This window comes from Vigna unguiculata, chromosome 6 (assembly GCF_037176805.1).
Source record: "Vigna unguiculata cultivar grain cowpea cultivar isolate G323 ecotype 2 chromosome 6, ASM3717680v1, whole genome shotgun sequence".
NCBI lineage: Eukaryota > Viridiplantae > Streptophyta > Magnoliopsida > Fabales > Fabaceae > Vigna > Vigna unguiculata.
Window position 1 is genome coordinate 49513548 of NC_140797.1, and position 23024 is coordinate 49536571.

Here is a 23024-nt window from a genome sequence, read left to right on the forward strand (position 1 = left end):
TGTTTTAAGGCTTTTCTAGATTAAAATTGGACAACATGAAACTTTATACAATGTTGCAAGAGGTGTACATGGATGAAGTTAGTAATTTCTTTAATATTTTATTCAAAAATAAATTACAATATAAATTGGTAGTGATTTTTTATTTGTTTGTTTTTCAAGAATCAATAGAAGAAAGGAGACTTGTTGATCTAAGCACTAATTATAGTTAAATATTTATTCTTTAAAATATTTTTGTAAATACCCGCGGATATGAAAAAAATAGACGAGTACAGGAGAACTACTACCCGTACCCTACTCGCCCGTTGACATCCCTACCTGTAATGTTTATGGTTTGTTATCATCACTCAAATTCAGGGTTTGTAAATATATTTGATGTAGCGTTAAACTTATAATATTGTATTAATATTTATTTTGTTATTTTATTATCTTATATTTATATTAGTATATTAATTTATATATGTATATACCGTGGCGGAGTTTTTTTATGCTTTAGGGGCTTTGGTCCAATTATCATTTATTTTAAAAAATTAATATATAAATAAAGTAAACTTTTTTGTTAATTTAATGTATTAAGTCCCTTTCTAGTATATTTATAAAAGAAAATTTTGCCAACCCAACTATATATAATATCAAATAGTTTTAAATTAATATAAATTTGTATAAATAGGATTGAAAATAAATGGATTGAATTAAAATTATTAAAGAAGTAACTAAACCTGGATTATACTATTTCATATGTACATTATTGCTTAAAATTTTAATTAATTAATGAAAGAAAGAAAGAAAAATATTATTTTATTTAATTCTAAATAGAATACTTGATCAAAGAGGGTGCATTGCGGGACAGTAACAAGTGATAACCCATTGAATGAAGTTCAGTCTCAAATATTCGAAGAAAGAGATTCCTAAAACCCTAATCTTCCAAAACCCTACACTCTCTCATGGCGTCGTCGTTAATTCGCCTCCGCCGAACCCTCAGAGCACTCTCCGGCATCACCCAGTCCATCTCCGTCACGCATGCGCCGTCGTTTTCCGCCCCTGTCAGGTGCGCCGTTTCATGGAATTGCCACTCTCCGAAGGGGGTCGTTCAGTCCCGTTCTTTCAGGTCATCTTCAACTTCTCTCCTTTCTGTTAGATCCTCGCAGAGCAACATCCCCGACGAGATTGGTCCCGATACCATTCTCTTCGAGGGCTGCGACTACAACCACTGGCTCTTCGTCATGGACTTCCCCAGAGACAAATTACCCCCTCCCGAAGAAATGGTTCGTGTTTACGAGGAAACTTGTGCCAAGGGCCTCAACATCAGGTTTTTTTCCTATCACAATGTTTTTATTATAAGCTATAGTCCTCGTCGTCGTACTCCTGAAACAGGTTATGTTGCAAACAAATATTGATGACTACGAAATCATGAGTGAAGTTCGTTGATTAAAAATTAGAAGCCGTGAAATTCTGTGATTTTCAATCCATTTTTAGTTGAGAGCGTGTTGGATACTGTGTTGATCTGTTCGTAGTGGTCTTTACTTAAATGTGTTTGTTTTTAGTGTGGAAGAAGCGAAGAAGAAGATATATGCGTGCAGCACAACAACTTACACAGGCTTTCAGGCAGTCATGACCGAAGAAGAGTCTAAAAAATTTGAAGGTATTTGTTCCCCTTTCCCACTCTCGAATTCCATGATACTGTCGAGAAGATAGAGTTTTATGTTTGATTCCCACTCTCGAATTCCATGATACTGTCGAGAAGATAGAGTTTTATGTTTGATTTGTTGCATATGAACAGGTCTTCCTGGAGTCATCTTTGTGCTACCAGATTCCTATATTGATCCAGTGAACAAGCAGTACGGGGGTACGATTCTTTTTTTCTTTTCAGAAGATATCTCGATGCTTAAGAAGTTGATTGCATGTCTTCATTTCTTTTCAGTTTCAGTATTAGCTGTATCATGTGCACTTCAATAGTTTGCTACCCTTTTTGATTGCAAGAATATTTCTGAATGCATGTTTTCGTGGTTGATAAATAGGAGATCAGTACATTAATGGAACTATTATCCCCCGACCTCCACCGGTACAGTATGTGAGAAATCAGGGAAGACGAGACCGGAATAGAAGTCCTGGTCAGTACAACCGACAAGAGAACCCAGTGCCAAGCTCTCAAGGGAATCCCTCTTACAATGGTCAGGAGTCCATGCCAGGGGATGGAAGAAACTATGCGCCTCCACAAAATTATCCACCCCCACAGAACCATGGTCAAGCATCACAGAATTATCCGCCTCGACAGAATTATGGCCAAGCATCACAAAATTATCCACCCCAACAGAACTATGGCCAAGCATCACAAAATTATCCACCCCAACAGAATTATGGCCAAGCATCTCAGAATTATTCACCACAACAGAAATATGGCCAGACATCACCGAACTATCCTCCCCAACAAAATTATGGCCAAGCATCTCAGAATTATCCACCACAACAGAAATATGGCCAGACATCACAAAACTATCCTCCCCAACAAAATTATAGCCAAGCATCACCCAATTTACCCCCCCAACAGAACTATGGTCAGGCATCACCCAACTTTCCATCCCAACAGAACTATAGTCAGGCTTCGCAAAATTATCCACCCCAACAGAACTATGGTCTGGCATCGCAAAATCATCCACCTCAGCAGAACTTCGATCAAGCACCACAGAACTATCCACAATATGCTCAGCAGCAGGGCTTTGGACCTCCAGGAGGACAAGGGGAAAGGAGTTATATGCCACAGCAGAACATTGGACGACCCGGACAAGGAGAAAGAAGAGATCCTGTGCCTAGGCATGGTGCTTCAGATGTCAGGGGTGACACTTTTGTACCGTCATATATGAAGGATTTCAAGCCATCATACATGGATGAATTTGAACAGGCTGAGCGGGGGAATTATCCTGCCAAAGAACAGACAGAGTCTCAACAAAGATATCCACCTTCTGGCCCAGACAATTTTACTGGACAGGTATTCTACAGACCCAAACTTGAGTATATTTAACTTTCTGTTTATTGGCCAAATTAGTCAGAATAGAGATAAAAACTGATGCTAATATTTAGTTCAATATTTTTTCTTGCGGGAAACTGTATTCATTGAGGCTACATCTTACGTATTCTTTGCTATTGGAAAAATTATCAACTTTGTCTCGATCAATACAAAAGGTGACTTGTTTTTGTTTTTTTTTCTTTTTGCAGGGAAGATATTGAGAGTAGTCTGAGACACGTGGGGGGCTTGTATTAAAGTACTAATCACATTCTAAGCTGATTTGCATGTCCTTTCCATTCGGTGGAATATTGATTCATTGAGCTGTTGGTGTGTATCGATTAATTTAGTTCATGCACTGCTGTGACAAAGTTGAATGTGGTATGTAAGTTAGTACCGGCTGCTACCTTGTTTTTTGAACATGGTTGAACTGTGAATTTCACGTGGTACTTTGCTCTTTTACTCCTCTTTCCCTTCTCCTCGTGACTAACGGAACAAAGAATAATTGTGAATTTGCTCTGTATCATGTGGCAAATTGGTCAGTTTCCATGGCCAGCCTAGTGCCATTAGCCCACAGCCAGCAGCCATGGCTTACTCTTTTGTTTGATATCCTAATTTGGCATATATTATATTTCAAGTTTTGGAAGATCTAATTCATCAAATGATAATAGTAGTTAGTGAGAAGTGCTATTGAAGTCAAATAAAAAAAGGGATCAGATGAAAGGATTCATGTGCTAGTAATTGATAATTTCATTGGTCTTAAAAACATTTACGAAGTGTCTGAGGTTTATGTTAACCGGAAAAGTATAACGTTGAGGTTCCTATAGAAAATCAGACTTTTATTATAAGTTGAAATGCAATGGATGTATGAACTCCAACCACGTATAATCCCTCTGTAGCCTAAAACTTATTTAGAGAGACAATAATAAATATTACTTTTCATATCAATTTTAGTAACATAAGATCGCTCCTTCGATGAATAATAATGTTTTATTCAACAGTAAGAAGATCGATTAATTGACAAACAAAAGTATTGAAAACTGTTGGTGACACGAGATAAGGATTTACCAAAAAAAAAAAAAAGTGGCTTAAATGATTAAAAGGAAGGGTTAATAATATATTTTTTAATCTGCAAAAAGAATTTTATTTACAAGGTACTAGTTGCTACTCATACAAGAAAGTAGTATAGATAATTACACTACATATGTATACTACTGTATATGTATTTTCCAATCAATCCTAAAGAAAAATCCTTCTGAAGGTTAATGACATTCTATCACAAAAGTCTCGAGTGATTGTTCGGCTGAGAAACATGATGAAACTTTCACAGACTCGTACAGCGTATAATTAATATATTAAACAATGTCACCAATATATCCAAAAACACAAAACGAATATGAACACCTTTTCTTATACAGATCTTTATCCAAAAACTTCATCTAAATGTAATATAAATAAACCAAATTTTATCAAAATTTAGTTTTTTAAAAAATCAGTAATATCTGAATGATTATCCTCCCAGCACAGATAGATAACGTAACATAAACGAAATATAAAAACAAAACGAAGTTAAAACAGAAGACGACCACAGTGGGAGTCGAACCCACGACCTTCTGATCCGAAGTCAGACGCGCTAATCCACTGCGCTATGCGGTCTTTGTTGGCATAAAACTATATAATAAATATTACTGTTAAGTCATTTTAGTTAGAACAAAACAATTGTCAAATATTGTCGTGATTGTGGAGCGTTCCATTGACTTTAATGTACTTTGGTTCGTAACTTAAAAGTACCATGTCACAGGTGTGGTATTTGAATAACGTAAGGAACAAAAACTAAAACTGAGATAGAAATCCCAACAAGGACCGCATAGCGCAGTGGATTAGCGCGTCTGACTTCGGATCAGAAGGTCGTGGGTTCGACTCCCACTGTGGTCGTGATTTATATTTTTTGCATGAAACGAAATCATTATTTGTAGTAAGAATAATAAAAAATTTTGAATATGTTTTTTGGGGAAAAAGAGGAGTTTTAGGGTTAGAGCAGTATTTTTGACGAGGGAGGGTTGAAAAGGGTTGGTCCAGTGGAACAGAGAGAAGCGAATCAGAATGAGCAATTGGGTGAAGCGACGCGGGGAGAGCGTGGTCGGAAGCAGCAGAGAGGAAGACCAGCTGATAGTGACTCCATTAGGCGCCGGAAATGAAGTGGGACGTTCGTGCGTCTACATGACCTACAAAGGAAAAACCGTTTTGTTCGATTGCGGAATTCACCCTGCCTACTCCGGCATGGCGGCGTTGCCCTATTTCGACGAGATTGACCCTTCCACCGTCGACATCCTCCTCATCACTCACTTCCACTTGGACCACGCCGCCTCCTTGCCCTACTTTCTCGAAAAAACCACCTTCCGCGGCCGCGTTTTCATGACCTACGCCACAAAAGCCATTTACAAACTCCTCTTGTCTGATTTCGTCAAAGTCAGTAAGGTCTCCGTCGAAGACATGCTCTATGACGAACAGGACATCAACCGCTCCATGGATAAAATTGAGGTTCTCTTCTCATTCTCACTGCTCCTTTCTTTTTGTTTTAATTTTCAACCTGCGTTCGATAATGCCTCTTATTTCGATAAATTCAGTTTTTTTCGTGCAAGCTAAGCAAAATCAATGATATTGTGTAAATTCGATTTTTTTATTATAGTTTATCCCTAAAATTTTACGTCGGCTTACGGAAATTAGTGACTGCAGGTAATAGATTTCCATCAAACATTAGAAGTGAATGGTATTCGATTCTGGTGTTATACTGCAGGCCATGTTCTTGGTGCTGCTATGTTCATGGTTGACATAGCTGGTGTCCGAGTGCTTTATACCGGAGACTATTCACGCGAGGAAGATCGCCATCTTCGAGCTGCTGAGACCCCACAGTTCTCCCCTGATGTTTGCATTATAGAGTCCACCTACGGTATACAGCACCATCAGCCTCGCCACACACGTGAAAAACGCTTCACTGATGTTATTCACTCCACCATCTCTCAGGGGGGGCGTGTGTTGATTCCTGTTTTTGCCCTTGGTCGTGCGCAGGAGCTCCTCCTCATCCTTGACGAGTATTGGGAAAATCATCCAGAACTCCAGAATATACCCATCTATTATGCATCTCCACTTGCGAAAAAATGTTTGACAGTTTATGAGACATACACCCTTTCCATGAATGACAGGATCAAGAATGCAAAGTCGAATCCTTTTTCCTTCAAGCACGTATCAGCTTTGAGTAGCATTGATGTTTTCAAAGATGTAGGACCCTCTGTTGTGATGGCAAGTCCTGGTGGACTTCAGAGTGGGTTGTCTCGACAACTGTTTGAAATGTGGTGCTCTGATAAGAAAAATGCTTGTGTTTTACCGGGGTATGTTGTTGAAGGGACATTGGCTAAAACCATCATCAACGAACCCAAGGAAGTTACTCTCATGAATGGACTCACTGCACCACTTAACATGCAGGTGCACTACATTTCCTTTTCTGCTCACGCTGACTCTGCTCAAACAAGTGCATTCTTAGAAGAGCTCAATCCTCCTAACATAATTCTTGTTCATGGGGAAGCCAATGAGATGGGCAGACTCAAACAGAAGCTTATCACTCAATTTGCTGATCGGAACACCAAAATTCTTACTCCCAAAAACTGTCAATCTGTTGAAATGTATTTCAATTCCCAGAAAATGGCGAAAACCATAGGGAAGCTGGCTGAGAAAACACCGGAGGTTGGTGAAACCGTCAGTGGTTTGCTGGTAAAAAAAGGCTTCACGTACCAGATAATGGCACCTGATGATCTACATGTCTTTTCACAACTATCAACAGCAAGCATCACTCAGAGAATTACCATTCCCTATTCTTGTGCCTTTAATGTCATTCGGCATAGACTAAAACAGATATACGAGAGTGTTGAGCAGTCAGTGGATGAGGAATCTGGAGTTCCAACATTGCAAGTCCATGACTGTGTTACTGTGAAGCAAGAATCTGAAAAGCATGTCTCCTTGCATTGGGCAGCAGACCCCATCAGTGACATGGTATCAGATTCAATTGTTGCTCTGATTTTAAATATCAGCCGTGATGTCCCAAAAGTAATGGATGAAGCGGATGCCATCAAAATTGAGGAAGAGAGTGAGAAGAAGGCAGAGAAGGTTATGCATGCCCTCCTCGTTTCACTCTTTGGAGATGTGAAGATAGGTGAAAATGGTAAATTGATTATAAACATTGATGGGAATGTAGCAGAACTCAACAAAGAAAGTGGGGAAGTTGAGAGTGAAAATGAAGGTCTCAAGGAAAGAGTAAAGACAGCATTCCGCCGTATTCAGAGTTCTGTGAAACCAATTCCTCTTCCTGTTGCACCATAGTTTATTCCTTTTTTTGCTTTGTCTTGGGAAGGTGCAATGCCACCAAAGACTTGCTCACATGAGATAGTTGTCATAATATGTAGTTAATGTAACTCTAGTATGATGAGCTTGGACACAACATTCTCTGTCCCATTTTCGTTACTCATCGAACATTTAATCTTTTAATCTTAAAATGTTTTATTTATGTGTCTTCACATTTTCTGTCATTTTATCCCTGATAGCGATGGTGCGCATCTTCGAGTGTTTAATAAACCATTTGGCAGTTGCTCCGATTTCATTGTTTGTAAAACAAAATGGTTTTCTTTTAATTGAAGCATAATTCAATTTTGCTTACCATGAATCTTGTGCTGGGAAATAATGCTGGACCTTTTGGTTTGGTATTCTCTTTACCTTAAAATTAGTAGTGTTTCTCTCGTATGATTAAGGGTTTCATGAGTAATCACCACATAACTTTCGAAGTTCGGAATCATAGTAATAGAAAAGAATGTAAATGATTTAGTAAGCCTATTTCTGGAATGCTCTTTACCTTGCTTAATTTTTTAACAGAAGAGTCTTTTAAGTATTTTCTTTTATTATATTTTGATCTAATAATGTTGGTGATAAGTGTGTCTGGGACCAATGCAATTTGAATTAATCACAACTAGTTTTAAGGAAATCAACCAGTTTGTTTTCCCCTGGCGAAATAACGATGTAAAAGAGAATAATACAATACATGTTAAATTTATAGAAGAAAAAAATTATCAAAAAATATAATGTCAAATGCATCTCATGATTTTGGAAAACAAAATTATTTATCAATTTCTTAATTGATATCTAAAGATACTCATCAGTAGGATTCCTTTGAATAGCAGTATAAATATCATCATCTTTAGACTTGCAGCTTATAACTTCACCTTTTACTAACAGAATTTAGAAATAATTTTACATTTTTCTATAATTCGTAAACAAAATACAGGTTGTTTCTATAATTTAGTAACATAATTGTAATAGTGACAAACTAATGCTAAAATAGTTCTGATTGACAGCTGAATAACAAAAATAAAAAATGCTAGTTTCTCTTAAGTTTCTCTTAAATAACCATAATATATTTAAAACACGTCCTCATTTTAAAATATTGCCATTCTATTGATTTCCTCTCATCTAAAAAAAGTTATAGAACGTCAATTTTCTTAAAACAAATAAAACACAAAACAAATTCTTAATAAAAGAATAAAAGATCTAAAGAACAGTTAAAATGACATATTTCCGTTTTAATTTATTTAAATAATTACTAGATATATTTGTTCATTTTCAATTGCAACAGCTAATAACTAGATCCACTCAGAGTACTGATAGAATATTGGATTTCAAAAGGGGGGGTACCGTTATAACTTATATCTCTAATGGAGTATTAGGTTTGATCAATAACAAGTAAATGTATTAATTCCAAGTTCAAAGTACGGTATCAAAAGAGATGAGATCAATAATAAGATAAGAAAACTTAAAAAGGGCTCATAAACTAGTATATGGATATTTGAAGGAATTTGAAACTAGCCTATACTCTCGAAAAAAATTTAGTAGTAAATCTAAAAGATGTCACATGACATTAGACTGCACTTTTCTTGTTCCTGAAATTCTCCTTCATCATTGTAAATTTTTTCTTACACTGATTCACAGTCTTCCCAGGTACTGCCGTTGCAACTCGCTCCCATCTCTGGCTTGTTTCCTTTGGAAAGGCTTTTAAAGCTTGAACCAGTGCTCGTTCCTGCACTGCAGACCACACATCCTGTTCTGAACTGGAAGAAACTCCATTAGTAGATGCAGAGTTCTCATTATCTGTACTTTTGCTATGAGAGTCTTCTGTGTTATTGGTTGAGGCAGGAGTTGATACACCTTCTAATTCTTCTCTGGTTGAAAGTGGAGACTCAATTGATTGTGCACCAGGTTTCCTTTTCTCAAGAAATGTGTCAAAAGCTTTTGATGAATCAGGTTTCTGCAGGAGTACAGTTTTAGTTGCCTTCATTATTTCTTCAACAGATCTTCCAGTTCCAATGTATTCTGAAATAACCTCCCACCTACGTGAAGTTCCTTTGGGGTATTTCTGCATTCCTTTCCTCAGTAGATCAATCTCTTCTTTACTCCAAGGTTTCTCCTTCTTCTCAACATTGCTTCGAGAAGCACTGCCATTAGCCTTGATGGAACCATTGGCATTTTGTTGATTGGTTTTCTCATCAGCCACCTCTTTCTTGGAGCTCATCGCATCTCTCAAAACACTTGCTTGCTCTAATAACACCTTTATGCCTTCCATGTTCTCACAGAGACTCCTCATCTGCTCAATATCAAGTGACATGCAAAGCCCTTCCACATCATCATCAGAAATATCAAGTAAACGCTGGGATACAATAGGTCCTGAAAGAGTTCGAAGGCGAGCTCGCTCCTTCCGCAACAGCTTTTTCTCTTTCTCTTTCACCTTCTTGTGTTGCAAAGCAGCTTCTGCAGCTTGTCTCTCTTCCTCCTCTTTCCGTTGCTTCTCTTCCTCTGCAATTCTGGCTGCTTCTTCTTCCTGCAACTTCTTTGCCAGGAACTTAGCCTCCTTTTTCCTCTGTTTCTCAGCTTTTTCTTCTTCCTTTCTTCTCAATATTCTGGGGTCCCTCTTATAAGCATTATCAACAAGAGTGCGAATCCGTGCATAATCTTCTTTCCTAGCTTTTTCTGTCAATTTTGCATTCTGCCTTTCCATCCACCTCTTGTGGTCTCGAGATTCAGCTTGCTCGAGATCAAACTCATCAGCATGAGGAAACTCCCTCCAACTTTTAAAGGAGTACCAAAAATTGTAGAAATTATCTACATCTTTTAATGGAGTATTATCATCACCTAGTGTTGGAATTGGTTGATTAACTGACCACCGTCCGTTCCTCATAAAAGCAGGACCAAACACCTTAAAGAAATCCTGTGGAGCACAATCAGTGGGAATCTCGTCATCAAACTCATCTGTGGAATCATAAATCCTTCTCTTCACAGGATCAATCAGTACTTCATATGCTTCCTGGATTGCCTTGAAGTGACTTTCTATTTCATCCTTCTTTGCTTGTTTCGCGGCTTCAGTTTCCTCGGCCAGAAGAAGAGCAGCCTGTTTGTCAGGATGAAACCTCAAGGCAGTTTCACGATAGCTTTTACGGATTTGATCCTCAGTAGCCAGATACCTTAGATGACCCAGACCCAATAATGCATAGTGATCTTGTTGCTTGTCCCCAGTACCAGATTTCTTTTTGCTCTTACTGCTGTAAGAATCAGATGGAAGGTACGTTTGTTCCTTGTCATCAGCCACTTTCTTGTCTTCAGCCTCATTCTTATCTTCCTGAACACCACGAAGTTTAAGTGCAGCAGAATGGAAAGAATGACCTGCAGGTTCATATTTCAAAGCCTTGGTAGGAAGGCAGTTTGAAGAGACAAAAATAGGCTGCCCATCAACAATCTCCTGTGAGTAAGTAATGAGACGGAATTTTGTATGTACAGCCATAATGGTGGCTTTCAGAACAACCAAATATGTCTCCCCTCAAATTTTACTATGTAACCTGCATTCAAATAAAAATTCAATTAGACAGTTCCCAGACTTCAGTTAAATCAACATCTAAATATTATTTAAGAGAATAAAATATTTTCTTAAAGAGTGCAGGAACTACAACTATAAAGTGAAGGGGAAAGATGGGAAGGGAAAAAAGGCCAATAATGCAACAAGGATGCCCAATCTCAATGCGTATTGGATACAGTAACTTTCTTGATGTAGCATAGCAATCAATGGATTAATAGAACACCAGAGATGAGCACACTGTAAAAAATTTTAGCCAATATATCACAGAATTTAAAAGCTAAAAACTGTTTCAGAGTAGACCTAAACAACTATTGCTCCTCCGAGCAGTATTATTTATGGCAGAAGGCCAAAATTCTGTCATATAAACATTCCATTGCATCCTATGACAGCAACTTCACAAATTGCCTATGCCAATTGGCAAAATATCTGCCGTTGTGACCATGGCACTACCAGTTAAAAACATTGCCAACACAAAGACATCAAAAATATTTTATAATGGAAAAGTAGCCATCTTACAATGAAAAAAAGAACAAATACACGACATACTGTCTGAGTCTGACCTATGTTTTCATGAAGGTAAGGAGAGAGAATCGAGGCATACAACAATGAACAGAAGTAACTTATTGGCAAGTATGCAATGTACAAAGATTGAATAGGCAAGGACTGGCCTCTCAGAGGCATATTCTCAAAAACAATGTTTTCCCAAACCAATACGAGAAAGCGTAACAGTTACAGAAAATAGTATTCAGTTACTTCACCCGGGCATAGAATACACGCATTGAAGTACAATTAACTGAATATCAAAGAAGTAAAACATCGGTAATTGGAGGGAAAGTACTGTGAATGATCCACAAAAGTAAATATCGATTCAGCTTCACATGCATAGGAAATATCATTGCAATCTTACCAAAATTAATTAAACTCACAAAATAAAGGCAAAAACAGTTAAGACACTGCTTGATATACGGACGAATACATAGCACTACCAATTCTTCCCCCTCCCCTCCCTAACTTCATGAAACGAATAAAAAACAAATCCAGCCCATCCAATGAAAAGAAAAAGTAAAGGAAATAACACATCCAATTCATCAACAGTTAAGTAAAAAACTGCCTAAAACTACCATTCAGTTAACATAAAATTCAAATAGTAACAGTGATCAAGCAGAAGAGCCTTTTTTCTCAAAGCATGAGGATGAAAATCCCAAATTTTTTAAAACGTAAGGACAAAAAAACATTGAAAGAGCATAAAAAATTTATTTCACTGAATATTTTTATTAACCGAGTGCATGTCAGATTCGACATCCGAGATCGATAATTAGGGTAAAATCACGTCGAAGACAATGCAAAAGCAACATGCTCCCAAATAAACACTAATAATATTGTGGATTTCATTTTTTCGTAGTATCCAACACCAAAACTAAAAAACTTCGACGAAGAAACCGCAAAATATGAAAGAACAATTATAAACAAATAAAATAAACAGGGGTGAAAAGTACACAAATTCAATCACATCACAGGGAAAATCATGAAGAACAACAAAAAAACAGCTAAAAAACGAAAAGGCTGAAGCTAAACTCAAAAGGGTTTGAGATATATGAAGAGAAAGATTACAGTTTTGCAGCAGGAGAAGTGGAATGAAAACAGATCGTGATTGGCGTGAGAAAGAGAAAAGCATGGCATGTGAGGTGTGTGGTGTGTGATGCAGAAAGTGATGCGATGGGAAAACGAAGAGGAAGAAGAAAGATGAAAGCTTTACCAAGAAAAAAGGAGGGAGGAATCACGCAAAGAAGGGAAGAAGCCGACTGTGAAGAGCACAAGAGAAGGAAGGTTTTGGTTTTCGTTTGGGCATTTTATATGTGGCGACACCCACTGCCCTATCTTTCTTCTTCCTCTTTCTCTCTTTCTTTGCTAAAATAATTCTAAAAACATCGTAAATTACTTCACTAGCCTCCTTCTATTTTCAATATAAATAAAACCAAAAAAGTATTTTTTTTTTTTCAGTTAAATGAAATTATAGATAATTAAATTACTTGGATGTTTATTTTTAAAAATTACAAAAGAATGCGCAGTTTGATTTAAAATAAGTTTGGAATTGAATGTAATTTATATCAATATCATTTTAAATGCAATTCTTTATAAATTATAACCAACTTATCACATATGTGAACATCTAATTAGATAATATTATATTATCTGCTGACTTCTCTTGAAATTATAAGAAATAAAAATGTAAAGATAGGTCTGTTGTTATTTTAAAAATAAATAAAACTAGGTTAAGAAAAATATTTCATGTGAGCAAAGTTTAACAAAATTGAAAAAAAAAACAAAAAAAAACGTCTTTAAGATGGATCTTTGTTACTTAAATTGGATTCAATTATTATTAGAAATACTTATGAGTGATAAATATGTTTATTACTCCACAACACATATATATAAATACTTAACTCTTGTAAACATTTACCTCTATGTTCCTTTGGAAAAAATCAGCAAATAAACTTCCTACTATTTTATCAAAAGTATTACTTAGTAATTATAAAATGACATTAAAAATAATATAAATATATCATTTTTTTATATAAATAAAAATTGTATTATCGTGTAATTGTAATTTTCAATTATTTTTAAATAATTCAATTTTCATTAAATATTTTACTGTTTTTATTTTTTTTTTTTACAAGATTTTTTATTTGAATAACTTATTTCATTTGAATAGTTGATGTAGTGAGTATTATTTAAATTTAATTTGAATTTCCGTAAGTTTAAATTTTTTACTTCTTAATTTAAATGATTGCAATACTATTTTTTTTTTTTACAAATATCACCATGCGTAAATTCCATATAATTTGATGTATGAAAATTTGGTCACTTCAATTTATAATATTGCTTTTTTTTTCTTAATTTAGACCAATAACAAATCAAAAAGTAATCGAATGAATACTAAAAGTGGTAAAATAGTGTAGTTACTTTTATAAGGTTGAAATAAATAGTAAAAGGTCAAAAAAAAAATAATAACAAAGAAATATAAAAAGTAATAATAAAATAAGTTTTAAGTTCTTAGTTAGGAGTTAACCGAAAGTAACTAAGAGCTAAAATCTCTCAAATAAACTATACATTTTTTTGAAGTACTTATCAAACACTTTTATATTAGGCAAAATAATTTTGTTTGTTCAACAATGGTTTTCTTCTTTTTTTTATGTACTTTTTATTTTGGTAATACTTTTATGTTATTTTAAAAACCTTGAATTTAAAATTTTATCTTTAATAACTTATATATATTTTATGTTATATGATTTACATCTCATTATAAATAATCAAGATGCTAAAAAAAGACAGTGAGATCTTTTAGATAAGTGTAACTTTTTTTATATTGGTCCTCTTATAGTATGATTAGAGATGACAACGGGTCGGGTCAGGTACGGATAGTGCTTACCCACAACAGGTCTACTACCCGTCCGTTTATCTGCAGAGTATCTTCTTAAAAAATACTCGCGGATATTTTTAAAACCAGCGGGTATCCGTAGATATCTGATACCCGCAAATATTTTTAAAAATATATATATTATAAATTTTTAAATATAAAATTATAAAAATAAAATATAAATAAAATTAAATTTTAATTAAAATTAAATTTGACATAATAAAATATACTGTTAATTTTAATTTTAATTATATTTAACTTAATAAAATAAAATAAAATTTTAATTTTAATTTTTTACGAATAACGAGTATCCGCGGATACAGATCATACCTGCACCCAATCCGTTTATAAGCAGGTATTAAAATACTCGCTACCCACAGGTAATAAATACCCACAGACACTATGACATAAAAAATTTCATTTATGCGAACTTTGATGAGATATGATGTAAATTAATGTTGAGTGTAATAAGATTCGATGTAAATGAGTCTTTTTACTTGCTATCTTGGATGTGGTGGAGGTTCCTACAGTAACCAAAATAGTTCATTTATTTATTTATTTTTTGTGGAGAGTGATTTTGTGCAATTTTATCTGTGTATTAAGGTTAATTTTATAAACTTGTACTTAATTATGTATCCCTTTATGACCAATGTGTTTTTGGACGCAGTTATAGATGTTTGGTGTTTGGTAACTCCGATTGCATTGATACTTTTGTGGGTCAAGTGCATAATTGAGGTACATGTTATATTTCTCCATATTGCATGGTGTTAAGAATATTAAAAACATTCGTACCTACGGATATTTGCGGATAAAACCTATAATAGGTAGGAAATAGATATTGAAAATAGATATTCGTGAGTAATGGGTACGAATATTTTTTATACTCGCATATTAACGGAGTGGATACGATATTATAATATCTGTACCCGTGGATACCTGTACCTAGACATGTCAAAGTGAGTCAACCTGGCTCACACGGCCCGTGCCCGCTATATTATAATTTAAATTAAAAAATTATTAAAATATTAACACATTGATTTTTAATGGGTTATTTTTTTATCAATTGGTTTAAAAAAAATCTTCATTTACTTGTAAAGTGTCATTCAACACTATTTAAATGAGTTATTTTCACTTTGTTTGAAAATTATAAAGGTTATACATTGTATTTTTATTTGAAGTTATGGTTAAATTTTTTTATTTAATATTAAAATTTTCTTTTATAAATACTTGCAGGTACCCGTAGATATCAAAAAAATATGCGGATACCCATATTACGGATATATGCACAAATATAGATACGAGTACGAGACATATATTTATTCAGGAAACAAGATACAGAGAGACCTACTACCCATACTCTACCTGTACGTTGACATTCCTGTGTATTGTATATCTCCATATCGTCATCATGAGAATATATCATAAGTGTTTAATAGTTGTTTCATTTTTTCTATTTTTAATAAGAGTAAAAATTTACCATGAATGTTAAGAATGAAACATACATTTATGTTCTCTAACGGGAAACCTAAAACCGAGGTAAAAAATTCAAAATAATAAATATAACGTACATATACTATATATATATATATATATATATATATATATATATATATATATATTTAATATTTGATCAACATGAACTTACTTATACATGTCATTATCATGCTCCATCTTTCAAAAATAATTGTCTGTATAATATGTAATAAGAATATATCACATGTTTCATGTAATAAAAACATGTTTTAATATTTTTTTATATATATTGTTGGACTTGCAAATAATATTGTTGTTGCTTATATTCTATAACAGAGTTTTAAAAGTTCTCTCGGTTAATCTCGCTTAAATGAGATATATACCAAATTCACACAAAAAACATGTTAATAATTTGTCTAAGACATAATAAAACGAAATTCTCAAATCAATTTTAACTCATTATTCATCTAATTCATTGTTACAAGGAATCATAAATACACTAAATCTAAATTAAAAGAAAAAAAAAATCATCTTTTAAGATACAATCTTCTTCTTAATAAATTTGAGCTATTGTCTTAAATACACATCTGAAATTGAACAAAAAAAAAGAATACAACTAAACTTAAATAATTTTTTTCAAACATATATACATGTTAGATATGTTGATGAGTATGCATATTATAAATAGAATGAGTGTGTTTCCATTGCTAGAAATAGTGTTGTGGTGGGTTTGGTGAAGACTTAGCAACACTGAATCAGCACATAGCTACCATTTAACTTTCCACTCCTCTCATGGCTACCATTTTCTTTTGCATTTTCATATTCTTCTCCCTAATCGCCTCCAATCGTAAACCTTCCCCTTCTTTTTCCTTTCTAATTTGTCATTAATTCTTCTCATCATTAATCAATTCATTTCTCTTTCACAGATGCCTTCGATTCCTTGGATCCTTTTGGCAACATCACCATCACATGGGATTATTTCTCCGACAACGGGGACACAATCGACGTAAGCATTTCTAATTTTCATTGCTTAAACATTATTATTTTTCTGGTTCTTCATCATCGCCGTCTCTTCTTTCGCCAAAACCAAATGACTAAAACGTTCTCAAAATGTCTGCGGGATTTCGATATTCTTAAGGAAACAATGAGATGCGTACGCCTTTGTTTGTTTTGTTTGGTAGCTAGGGTTATGTCCGGTCTCTTGGTTCACTTTCATGCCACGTCATGTAGGTGAGGGTATCGATATACAACTTCCAACTATTTCGTCACGTGGAGGAGCCTGGTTGGAAATTGGGTTGGGCATGGAAAGGTGATGAGGTGATTTGGGCAATGCTGGGAGCAGAGGCAAAGGAGCAAGGGAATTGCACAAGATTCAGAGGACAACAGAAACCACATTGTTGCAAGAAGGAGCCAGTTATCATTGATCTAATGCCTGGAACCCCCTACAACATGCAGACCGCAAATTGCTGCAAAGGTGGGGTTCTAACATCCTTAAAACAAGATCATACCAAACGTGGTGCCACCTTCCAAATGAATTATGCAAAACCATCACTCTCTGCTTCAGCTATGCCAGAAAATTTCACCCTTGGAATTCCTGGCTATAGCTGTGGGACACCGTTTCAAGTCCCACCAACCAAGTTTACCAAAGATGGACACAGATGGCAACAAGTCTTGGGTCAGTTCTATTCTATGTCTCTCGGAACATGCCCAAAACAATCGTTATTTTGTTCGAATTACGTTTGTTACATTACATTACATGTCTGGTGTGGTGTGGTTTATTATTATGTCTTTTTTTTTTTACTTGCAGAGACTTGGAATGTGACTTGTATTTACTCCCAGTTTCTAGCGTCACCTGCTCCAAAATGTTGTGTCTCTTTGTCTGCATTCTACAACAGTACCATTGTTCATTGTCCCACATGCAGTTGTAATTGCCGAGGACTACCAGGAGCGACTTGTGTGGAGTAATTCTTCTCATCTCGAGTTTCTTAATGCTTGAAAGTTGTTTATAGTAATGGAGGAGGGTCTTATATATATTCTAGTTAATTAATTTCCTTGTTGCTTGAAAAAATTTCAGTTCTGATAAGACTTCGGTGCTGCAACTACCGCAACCAAATCGCGGAGAAGCATCAGCATCGGTGATCAGGTGTTCGCATCACATGTGCCCCATTCGCATTCACTGGCATGTGAAGCAGAGTTATAAAGAGCATTGGCGGGTGAAGATCACGATTACAAACATGAACTTTGTGAAAAACTATTCCCAATGGAATCTGGTGGTGTTGCACCCGAACTTGCGAAGTGTAACCCAGGTTTTCAGTTTCAACTACGAAGCTCTAAGGGTTTATGGAAATTTGAGTGACGTAGGGATGTTTTGGGGGCTAGCGTATTACAATGAGATGTTGCTGACGCATGGAGAGAATGGGAATGTGCAAACAGAGGTTTTACTGCACAAAGATCGAGGAGAGTTCAGCTTCAGAGAAGGGTGGAGTTTTCCTAGAAAAGTTTCATTCAATGGCGATGAATGTGTTATGCCATCTCCTGATGCCTACCCTACACTTCCCAACACAGCTCATACTGCTACAACAACCCTTAACACAATTTTCTTTTCACTGTTACTAATACTCTTCTAGAAGTTTATAAGGAAGGTTTAGTTCACTATTTCATAGTTTAGTGTCACACTACATTTCTAGTTATTCATTCAGTTTTTTTTTTTTTTTTAACTACAAACGAGAATGCCATTTTTTTTACAACATCATCGATTGTCTTTTATCTATAAGAACTGTACGAATATCCACGTGGACATGCACTAGGTGTTTAGTTTTTTTTTTTTTTTTTAAAAAAAAAGGGTAAATCACAATTATCAAATATAAGTGAAATATTGTGTTTAATATTTTTATGAAGGGTAAAATTACGAAAAAAAATACATTAGTCCGAAACAATATTTGTCAAATCACAAAATTTTCCTCATTTGAAGTTATAAATATATATTTTCGATGAGTGTTGAATTTAATATTATTGTCAATGTTTTGAGAAGTTATAAAATTTAAAATCTAAATCGTTCCATGTTGATGAACTGACATGTGATCTCAATGCTAAAAAATACAATATATATATATATATATATAGTAACACTTTCTAATATCGTATTAAATATATTTATCTAACCGTTGTAAGTTATTTATATAAACCTTAACTTTTTATTATGACAACGTAAATAAAATTTCAAAAACAACAAGTGAAGGCGATGAAAAATTGTACTCATTAATTATGCGAATGCGAATAGGATGAAAGAACATTTATTCTAATTGGATATAGTGTAATATTTATTTTCACAACTATTTTTATATTTAAAGATAACATTACTTTTTATCATTTATATTTTTCATTAAATGTTTAATTAGTTTATACATGTATTGATTATGAGAAATTCTCCCTGTATAAACGATTTTTTCAATTTTATTCTTTAAATAATTACTTTTTAAAAATTAAATAACCATTCATAATAAAAAAATTATCTACCAATAACTATTATATGAGAACTGGAACCTTCTCCAAAAATAATTAATAGAAATAAAATTAGAAAGAGGGAATCAAAGAGTGTATCTTAACCAATAGGCTTTGAAAAACTAAAACGGGGATTTACCAAAAAAAAAAAAGTGGATTTACTTAAATTTTATACACGCCAATTAGTTTTATTTAATTTTATTGATTTCATTTAAAAACAGGCATTCATCCTTAAAATATCTCCTGCCTCTTATATAAAAAAGTATAAATGATATTTTAGCTTTTATCATGCTAACTTTTAGATAATTATTATTAATTGATAGAAAAAAAATATTTATTTTTATTAGGGATGTCAAAGCAGGTTTGATTTGTCAGCCTGCCAAGAAGAGGGTGGAACGGATTGAAGCTTCCAACCCGTCAATTCATTTCGGTCCGGTCTATTCAGCCTGTCAAACTGGTGGGCAAAAAATGGATCAATTCATTTGTGGCTAGTTGTTTTGTTTTTAATCTTTTCAATTTGTTCATGTTTAAAAATTAGAAAACATAAAAAAATGTTATATATTATATTTTTTTATAAATGTTAATATGTAATACTATTATAATTCAAATCATTGACACTTACAGATTAAGTTTCAACTACTAGTTATAATAATAGAGTGATTTAACATATAAATAAAATAATTATTTTTATTTATCCAATTAAATATATTAATTGATAAATTAAAAGCTTAAAAAATACTTATACAATTAAATATGCTCTAAATATATATATATATATATATATATATATATATATATATATATATATATATATATATATATATATATATATATATATATATATATATATATATATATATATGTGTGTGTGTGTGTGTGTGTGTGTGTATATATAAACAAATTTTATAAAAAAAATTAAAAAAATCTAAAAAAAATATTAAAAATTAAAAAAAATGGCGAGTTAACCCGCCAATTCGTCCTATAATAGGGCAAGTTGCAAATTCTAACCCGTTTTTCACCAGCAAGCTAGCTCAGTCCAGTCCATTTTTGACGAATGAAGAGCATAACGAGCTAAAATGGGTCAGACAATAAAAAAAGGCTAGATTGGCCCATTTTGTCACCTATAATTTTTTTTTTGTATTATTCATAATTTTACTAGTTCTTCTTAAGTCTCTAAAAGTCACGAGTTACCTGATTTTAGTAACAATGAGCAGAAACAACTTTTTTCATATCCATTATTCAAAATAAATATTTGTGTGTGAAATAGAGTTTTACCAGCTTTTAGTTTTGTTTTACACCTTTTAAGAAAATGAAAAATCATTTTTTGACAAATTTGACAAAATTTATATAAATAAAATAAAATAAATTTTTTATTTTTAATCAAAATAAAATAATAAAATAAAACATTTTTTATTTTTTTTAAATAAAGTAGTTTGTCAAATTTTTGTTAAATTTTGTTTGTGAAAATATCATTTCCTAATAAAATCTTAATCTTTTATGTATTATTATATCGTAAAAAACAATTCATGAGTAAATTTACAAAAAATTACTTGCTATCCCTTCATTTTATATTAAATATTCTCGCTATTTTTCTCTCTCTCCTAGAATTGCATTTCATATATTATTTAAAATAATCTATCCCAATCATCTCTGACTGCCATTTTTTTATATTTTTATTTCTAAGATAATTTTAAAAATAAAAACACAAATAATTAAAAAAGTTAAATACTACAATTCATAATTAAAAATAACTTAAATATTTAAAATATTTTATGATGAATTTTAATTATTAAAAACTATTTTTAATGATAATTTTAAATATATAAAATAAATACTTATATCTTACAGTGCAGAAGTAAAAAATCGGTATTATTATTAATTAATATCATTTTGTAAAATGAATTTTAAAAACTTCAAGAGTTCAAAACTTAATTTACATATTAAAATTAAAATTTAAACTATAGCTTATGTATTCAAAGTTCTTCGTATAACAAGTTTGAATTACAATGTAATCTGTATTAAAATATTTATTATAAATTTGTTTATATACAAATATTTTATTTGTCTTTTACATTGGACAATTTAATTAACTATGAATGAGAACTAGTATATTGTGTAGTGCAATGTAAAAAAGTTACGGTCTTAGTAAATTTTTTAAAATTTTGTTAAATTTGTTTTAACTTTGTTAATGATTAAATGTAATTGAAAACATGTTTTAATTTTGGTAACTATCCTATGTTCATTAAAAATAATAATATCTATAACAATATACAAAAGGATTCCCCTTTTTGTGTCCACATTTCAAAATACCCATTTTACCCTTTAAATATAATAATTTATTAAATTTTTAAAAATTGACCGTTACTTTTATCAGATTTTTATAAAATCGGATGTCTCTGCTTCATCTCTTCGTCTTTATTTATTAATGGTTATTCTTTCGTTTTTTTAAAATAATTTAACATGTAACTATGCAACTGTTATTTTACCGTTTGTTTTTCTCTGCAACAACATCATTTCATTACTGTTCGTTTCATGAAGTTGTCTTACCTTGCTTATTGGCTTTGCTTTCACACTCACTTTGTTGATGCTATTTATCTTTGTTGGACAAAACAAAAAAGGTATTTTTCATTGTTCCTTTTCATTTATGATTATCTCTATTAAATCTTTATTGAATGCCCAATTGTCCAATTTATGATTATTAGCTTTTCATGTTTTTTTATTGTTTCAATTTTTTTTCGTATCCTTTTTCAATTCATTATGGTGGAAAAGTAATCAACCAAGATATTCTGGGCAAGTCCGGGAAAATTCCTCTATCGCAGTGGGAACGATGACAACTTATTCAATAACTAAATATTCAAATATGTTCTTTACTCATTAAAGAGCGCCCTGCGAATCAACCATAGTGTAATCTTCCAACTGTATCTTAAGTAGCAGCTGTATACGGGTCCTAGACATCAATCTTTATTTGGTCTCCCAATTAAAGAAATGGTTAAGAATGTAAATGTATGATACTTTCATTTACTAATTTTTTTCTACATCATGTATGTAGTAAATATATATTTCAGTTTTTTAACGAATGTATATTTATAGACACCTACTAAAATAGTTTGTATATTTATAGACAATTACCATTGACTCCATCACATATATCATTAACCCCAAATCTTGATCAAATGTATTAAATATTAGTTCATATACAATCTTACGAATTAGTAATTTACTGTTTTCTTTTTCAACCAAACTATGTAGTATACCCATCATAAATTGTCATTGATTATTCTTAATATTATACATATAGCTACATAAAAAAAAGCGAACACACAGTCGCGGAAGCGCATGTGTTTTCACTGGTTAATATATAATATCTTTAAAGGAAACATTTGTTTTTCGATGTAAATTTAAAATTCATATTATTCTTTAAAGATCAATGAAATATTGATTTAATAAATATGTTTGAGAAATACCAAAGACCAAACACTTTTTACTTATCTGAATCCTTTAAGAAAGTTGAGACAAAATTAACATAATTAAATTTTTATATTAAGAAGATGTATTTGTTTTCTTGTACTATAAACAAACTATATTAATACTTGCTAAGATGACTATTTCTCTAAATAATAATATGATCAGGATTAATTTTTAATTATATTTGTAATTTTTGCATTTCGATGAATTAATATAAATTTGCG

General features: G+C 32.7%; 4 protein-coding genes and 2 non-coding genes across 6 annotated transcripts; 4 read left to right on the plus strand and 2 right to left on the minus strand.

Annotated features, from left to right (window-relative positions):
* Positions 1–840: 840 nt before the first annotated feature.
* On the plus strand, positions 841–3460 carry MORF1 (multiple organellar RNA editing factor). Its single transcript, XM_028075193.2, has 5 exons — positions 841–1306; positions 1542–1639; positions 1778–1843; positions 2016–2983; positions 3211–3460. Exons 1-5 carry the CDS (start codon positions 942–944, stop codon positions 3220–3222), a joined length of 1509 nt encoding a protein of 502 aa, XP_027930994.1. The 5' UTR covers positions 841–941; the 3' UTR covers positions 3223–3460.
* Positions 3461–4580: 1120 nt separating this feature from the next.
* TRNAR-UCG (transfer RNA arginine (anticodon UCG)) lies at positions 4581–4654 on the minus strand. Its single transcript has one exon. It is a non-coding gene; the product is annotated as a tRNA-Arg (tRNA).
* Positions 4655–4859: 205 nt separating this feature from the next.
* TRNAR-UCG (transfer RNA arginine (anticodon UCG)) lies at positions 4860–4933 on the plus strand. Its single transcript has one exon. It is a non-coding gene; the product is annotated as a tRNA-Arg (tRNA).
* A 62-nt stretch (positions 4934–4995) lies between these two features.
* CPSF73-I (cleavage and polyadenylation specificity factor 73-I) lies at positions 4996–7566 on the plus strand. The gene is made up of 2 exons (XM_028075190.2): positions 4996–5539; positions 5735–7566. The coding sequence occupies exons 1-2, from the start codon at positions 5102–5104 to the stop codon at positions 7370–7372; spliced, it is 2076 nt and encodes a 691-aa protein (XP_027930991.2). The 5' UTR covers positions 4996–5101; the 3' UTR covers positions 7373–7566.
* Positions 7567–8767: 1201 nt separating this feature from the next.
* On the minus strand, positions 8768–12851 carry LOC114188002 (uncharacterized). The gene is made up of 2 exons (XM_028076477.2): positions 12700–12851; positions 8768–10926 (listed from the first exon to the last, which is right to left on the minus strand). The coding sequence occupies exon 2, from the start codon at positions 10869–10871 to the stop codon at positions 8958–8960; it is 1914 nt and encodes a 637-aa protein (XP_027932278.1). The 5' UTR covers positions 10872–10926; positions 12700–12851; the 3' UTR covers positions 8768–8957.
* Positions 12852–16771: 3920 nt separating this feature from the next.
* On the plus strand, positions 16772–18541 carry LOC114188636 (COBRA-like protein 6). Its single transcript, XM_085674872.1, has 3 exons — positions 16772–16840; positions 17065–17795; positions 17909–18541. The coding sequence occupies exons 2-3, from the start codon at positions 17164–17166 to the stop codon at positions 18459–18461; spliced, it is 1185 nt and encodes a 394-aa protein (XP_085530998.1). The 5' UTR covers positions 16772–16840; positions 17065–17163; the 3' UTR covers positions 18462–18541.
* Positions 18542–23024: the final 4483 nt, after the last annotated feature.

What these genes read in the sequence shown, in the direction of transcription:
- CPSF73-I (XM_028075190.2), top strand. Translation starts at nt 5,102, where the DNA reads ATGAGCAATTGGGTGAAGCGACGCGGGGAGAGCGTGGTCGGAAGCAGC. An exon ending in GCTCCATGGATAAAATTGAG is followed by an intron (nt 5,540 to 5,734) that starts GTTCTCTTCTCA and finishes TAGTGACTGCAG; the next exon opens with GTAATAGATTTCCATCAAAC.
- LOC114188002 (XM_028076477.2), bottom strand. Translation starts at nt 10,871, where the DNA reads ATGGCTGTACATACAAAATTCCGTCTCATTACTTACTCACAGGAGATT.
- MORF1 (XM_028075193.2), top strand. Translation starts at nt 942, where the DNA reads ATGGCGTCGTCGTTAATTCGCCTCCGCCGAACCCTCAGAGCACTCTCC. An exon ending in GCCAAGGGCCTCAACATCAG is followed by an intron (nt 1,307 to 1,541) that starts GTTTTTTTCCTA and finishes GTTTGTTTTTAG; the next exon opens with TGTGGAAGAAGCGAAGAAGA. An exon ending in AGTGAACAAGCAGTACGGGG is followed by an intron (nt 1,844 to 2,015) that starts GTACGATTCTTT and finishes GTTGATAAATAG; the next exon opens with GAGATCAGTACATTAATGGA.
- LOC114188636 (XM_085674872.1), top strand. Translation starts at nt 17,164, where the DNA reads ATGCTGGGAGCAGAGGCAAAGGAGCAAGGGAATTGCACAAGATTCAGA. An exon ending in CCAGGAGCGACTTGTGTGGA is followed by an intron (nt 17,796 to 17,908) that starts GTAATTCTTCTC and finishes AAAAAATTTCAG; the next exon opens with TTCTGATAAGACTTCGGTGC.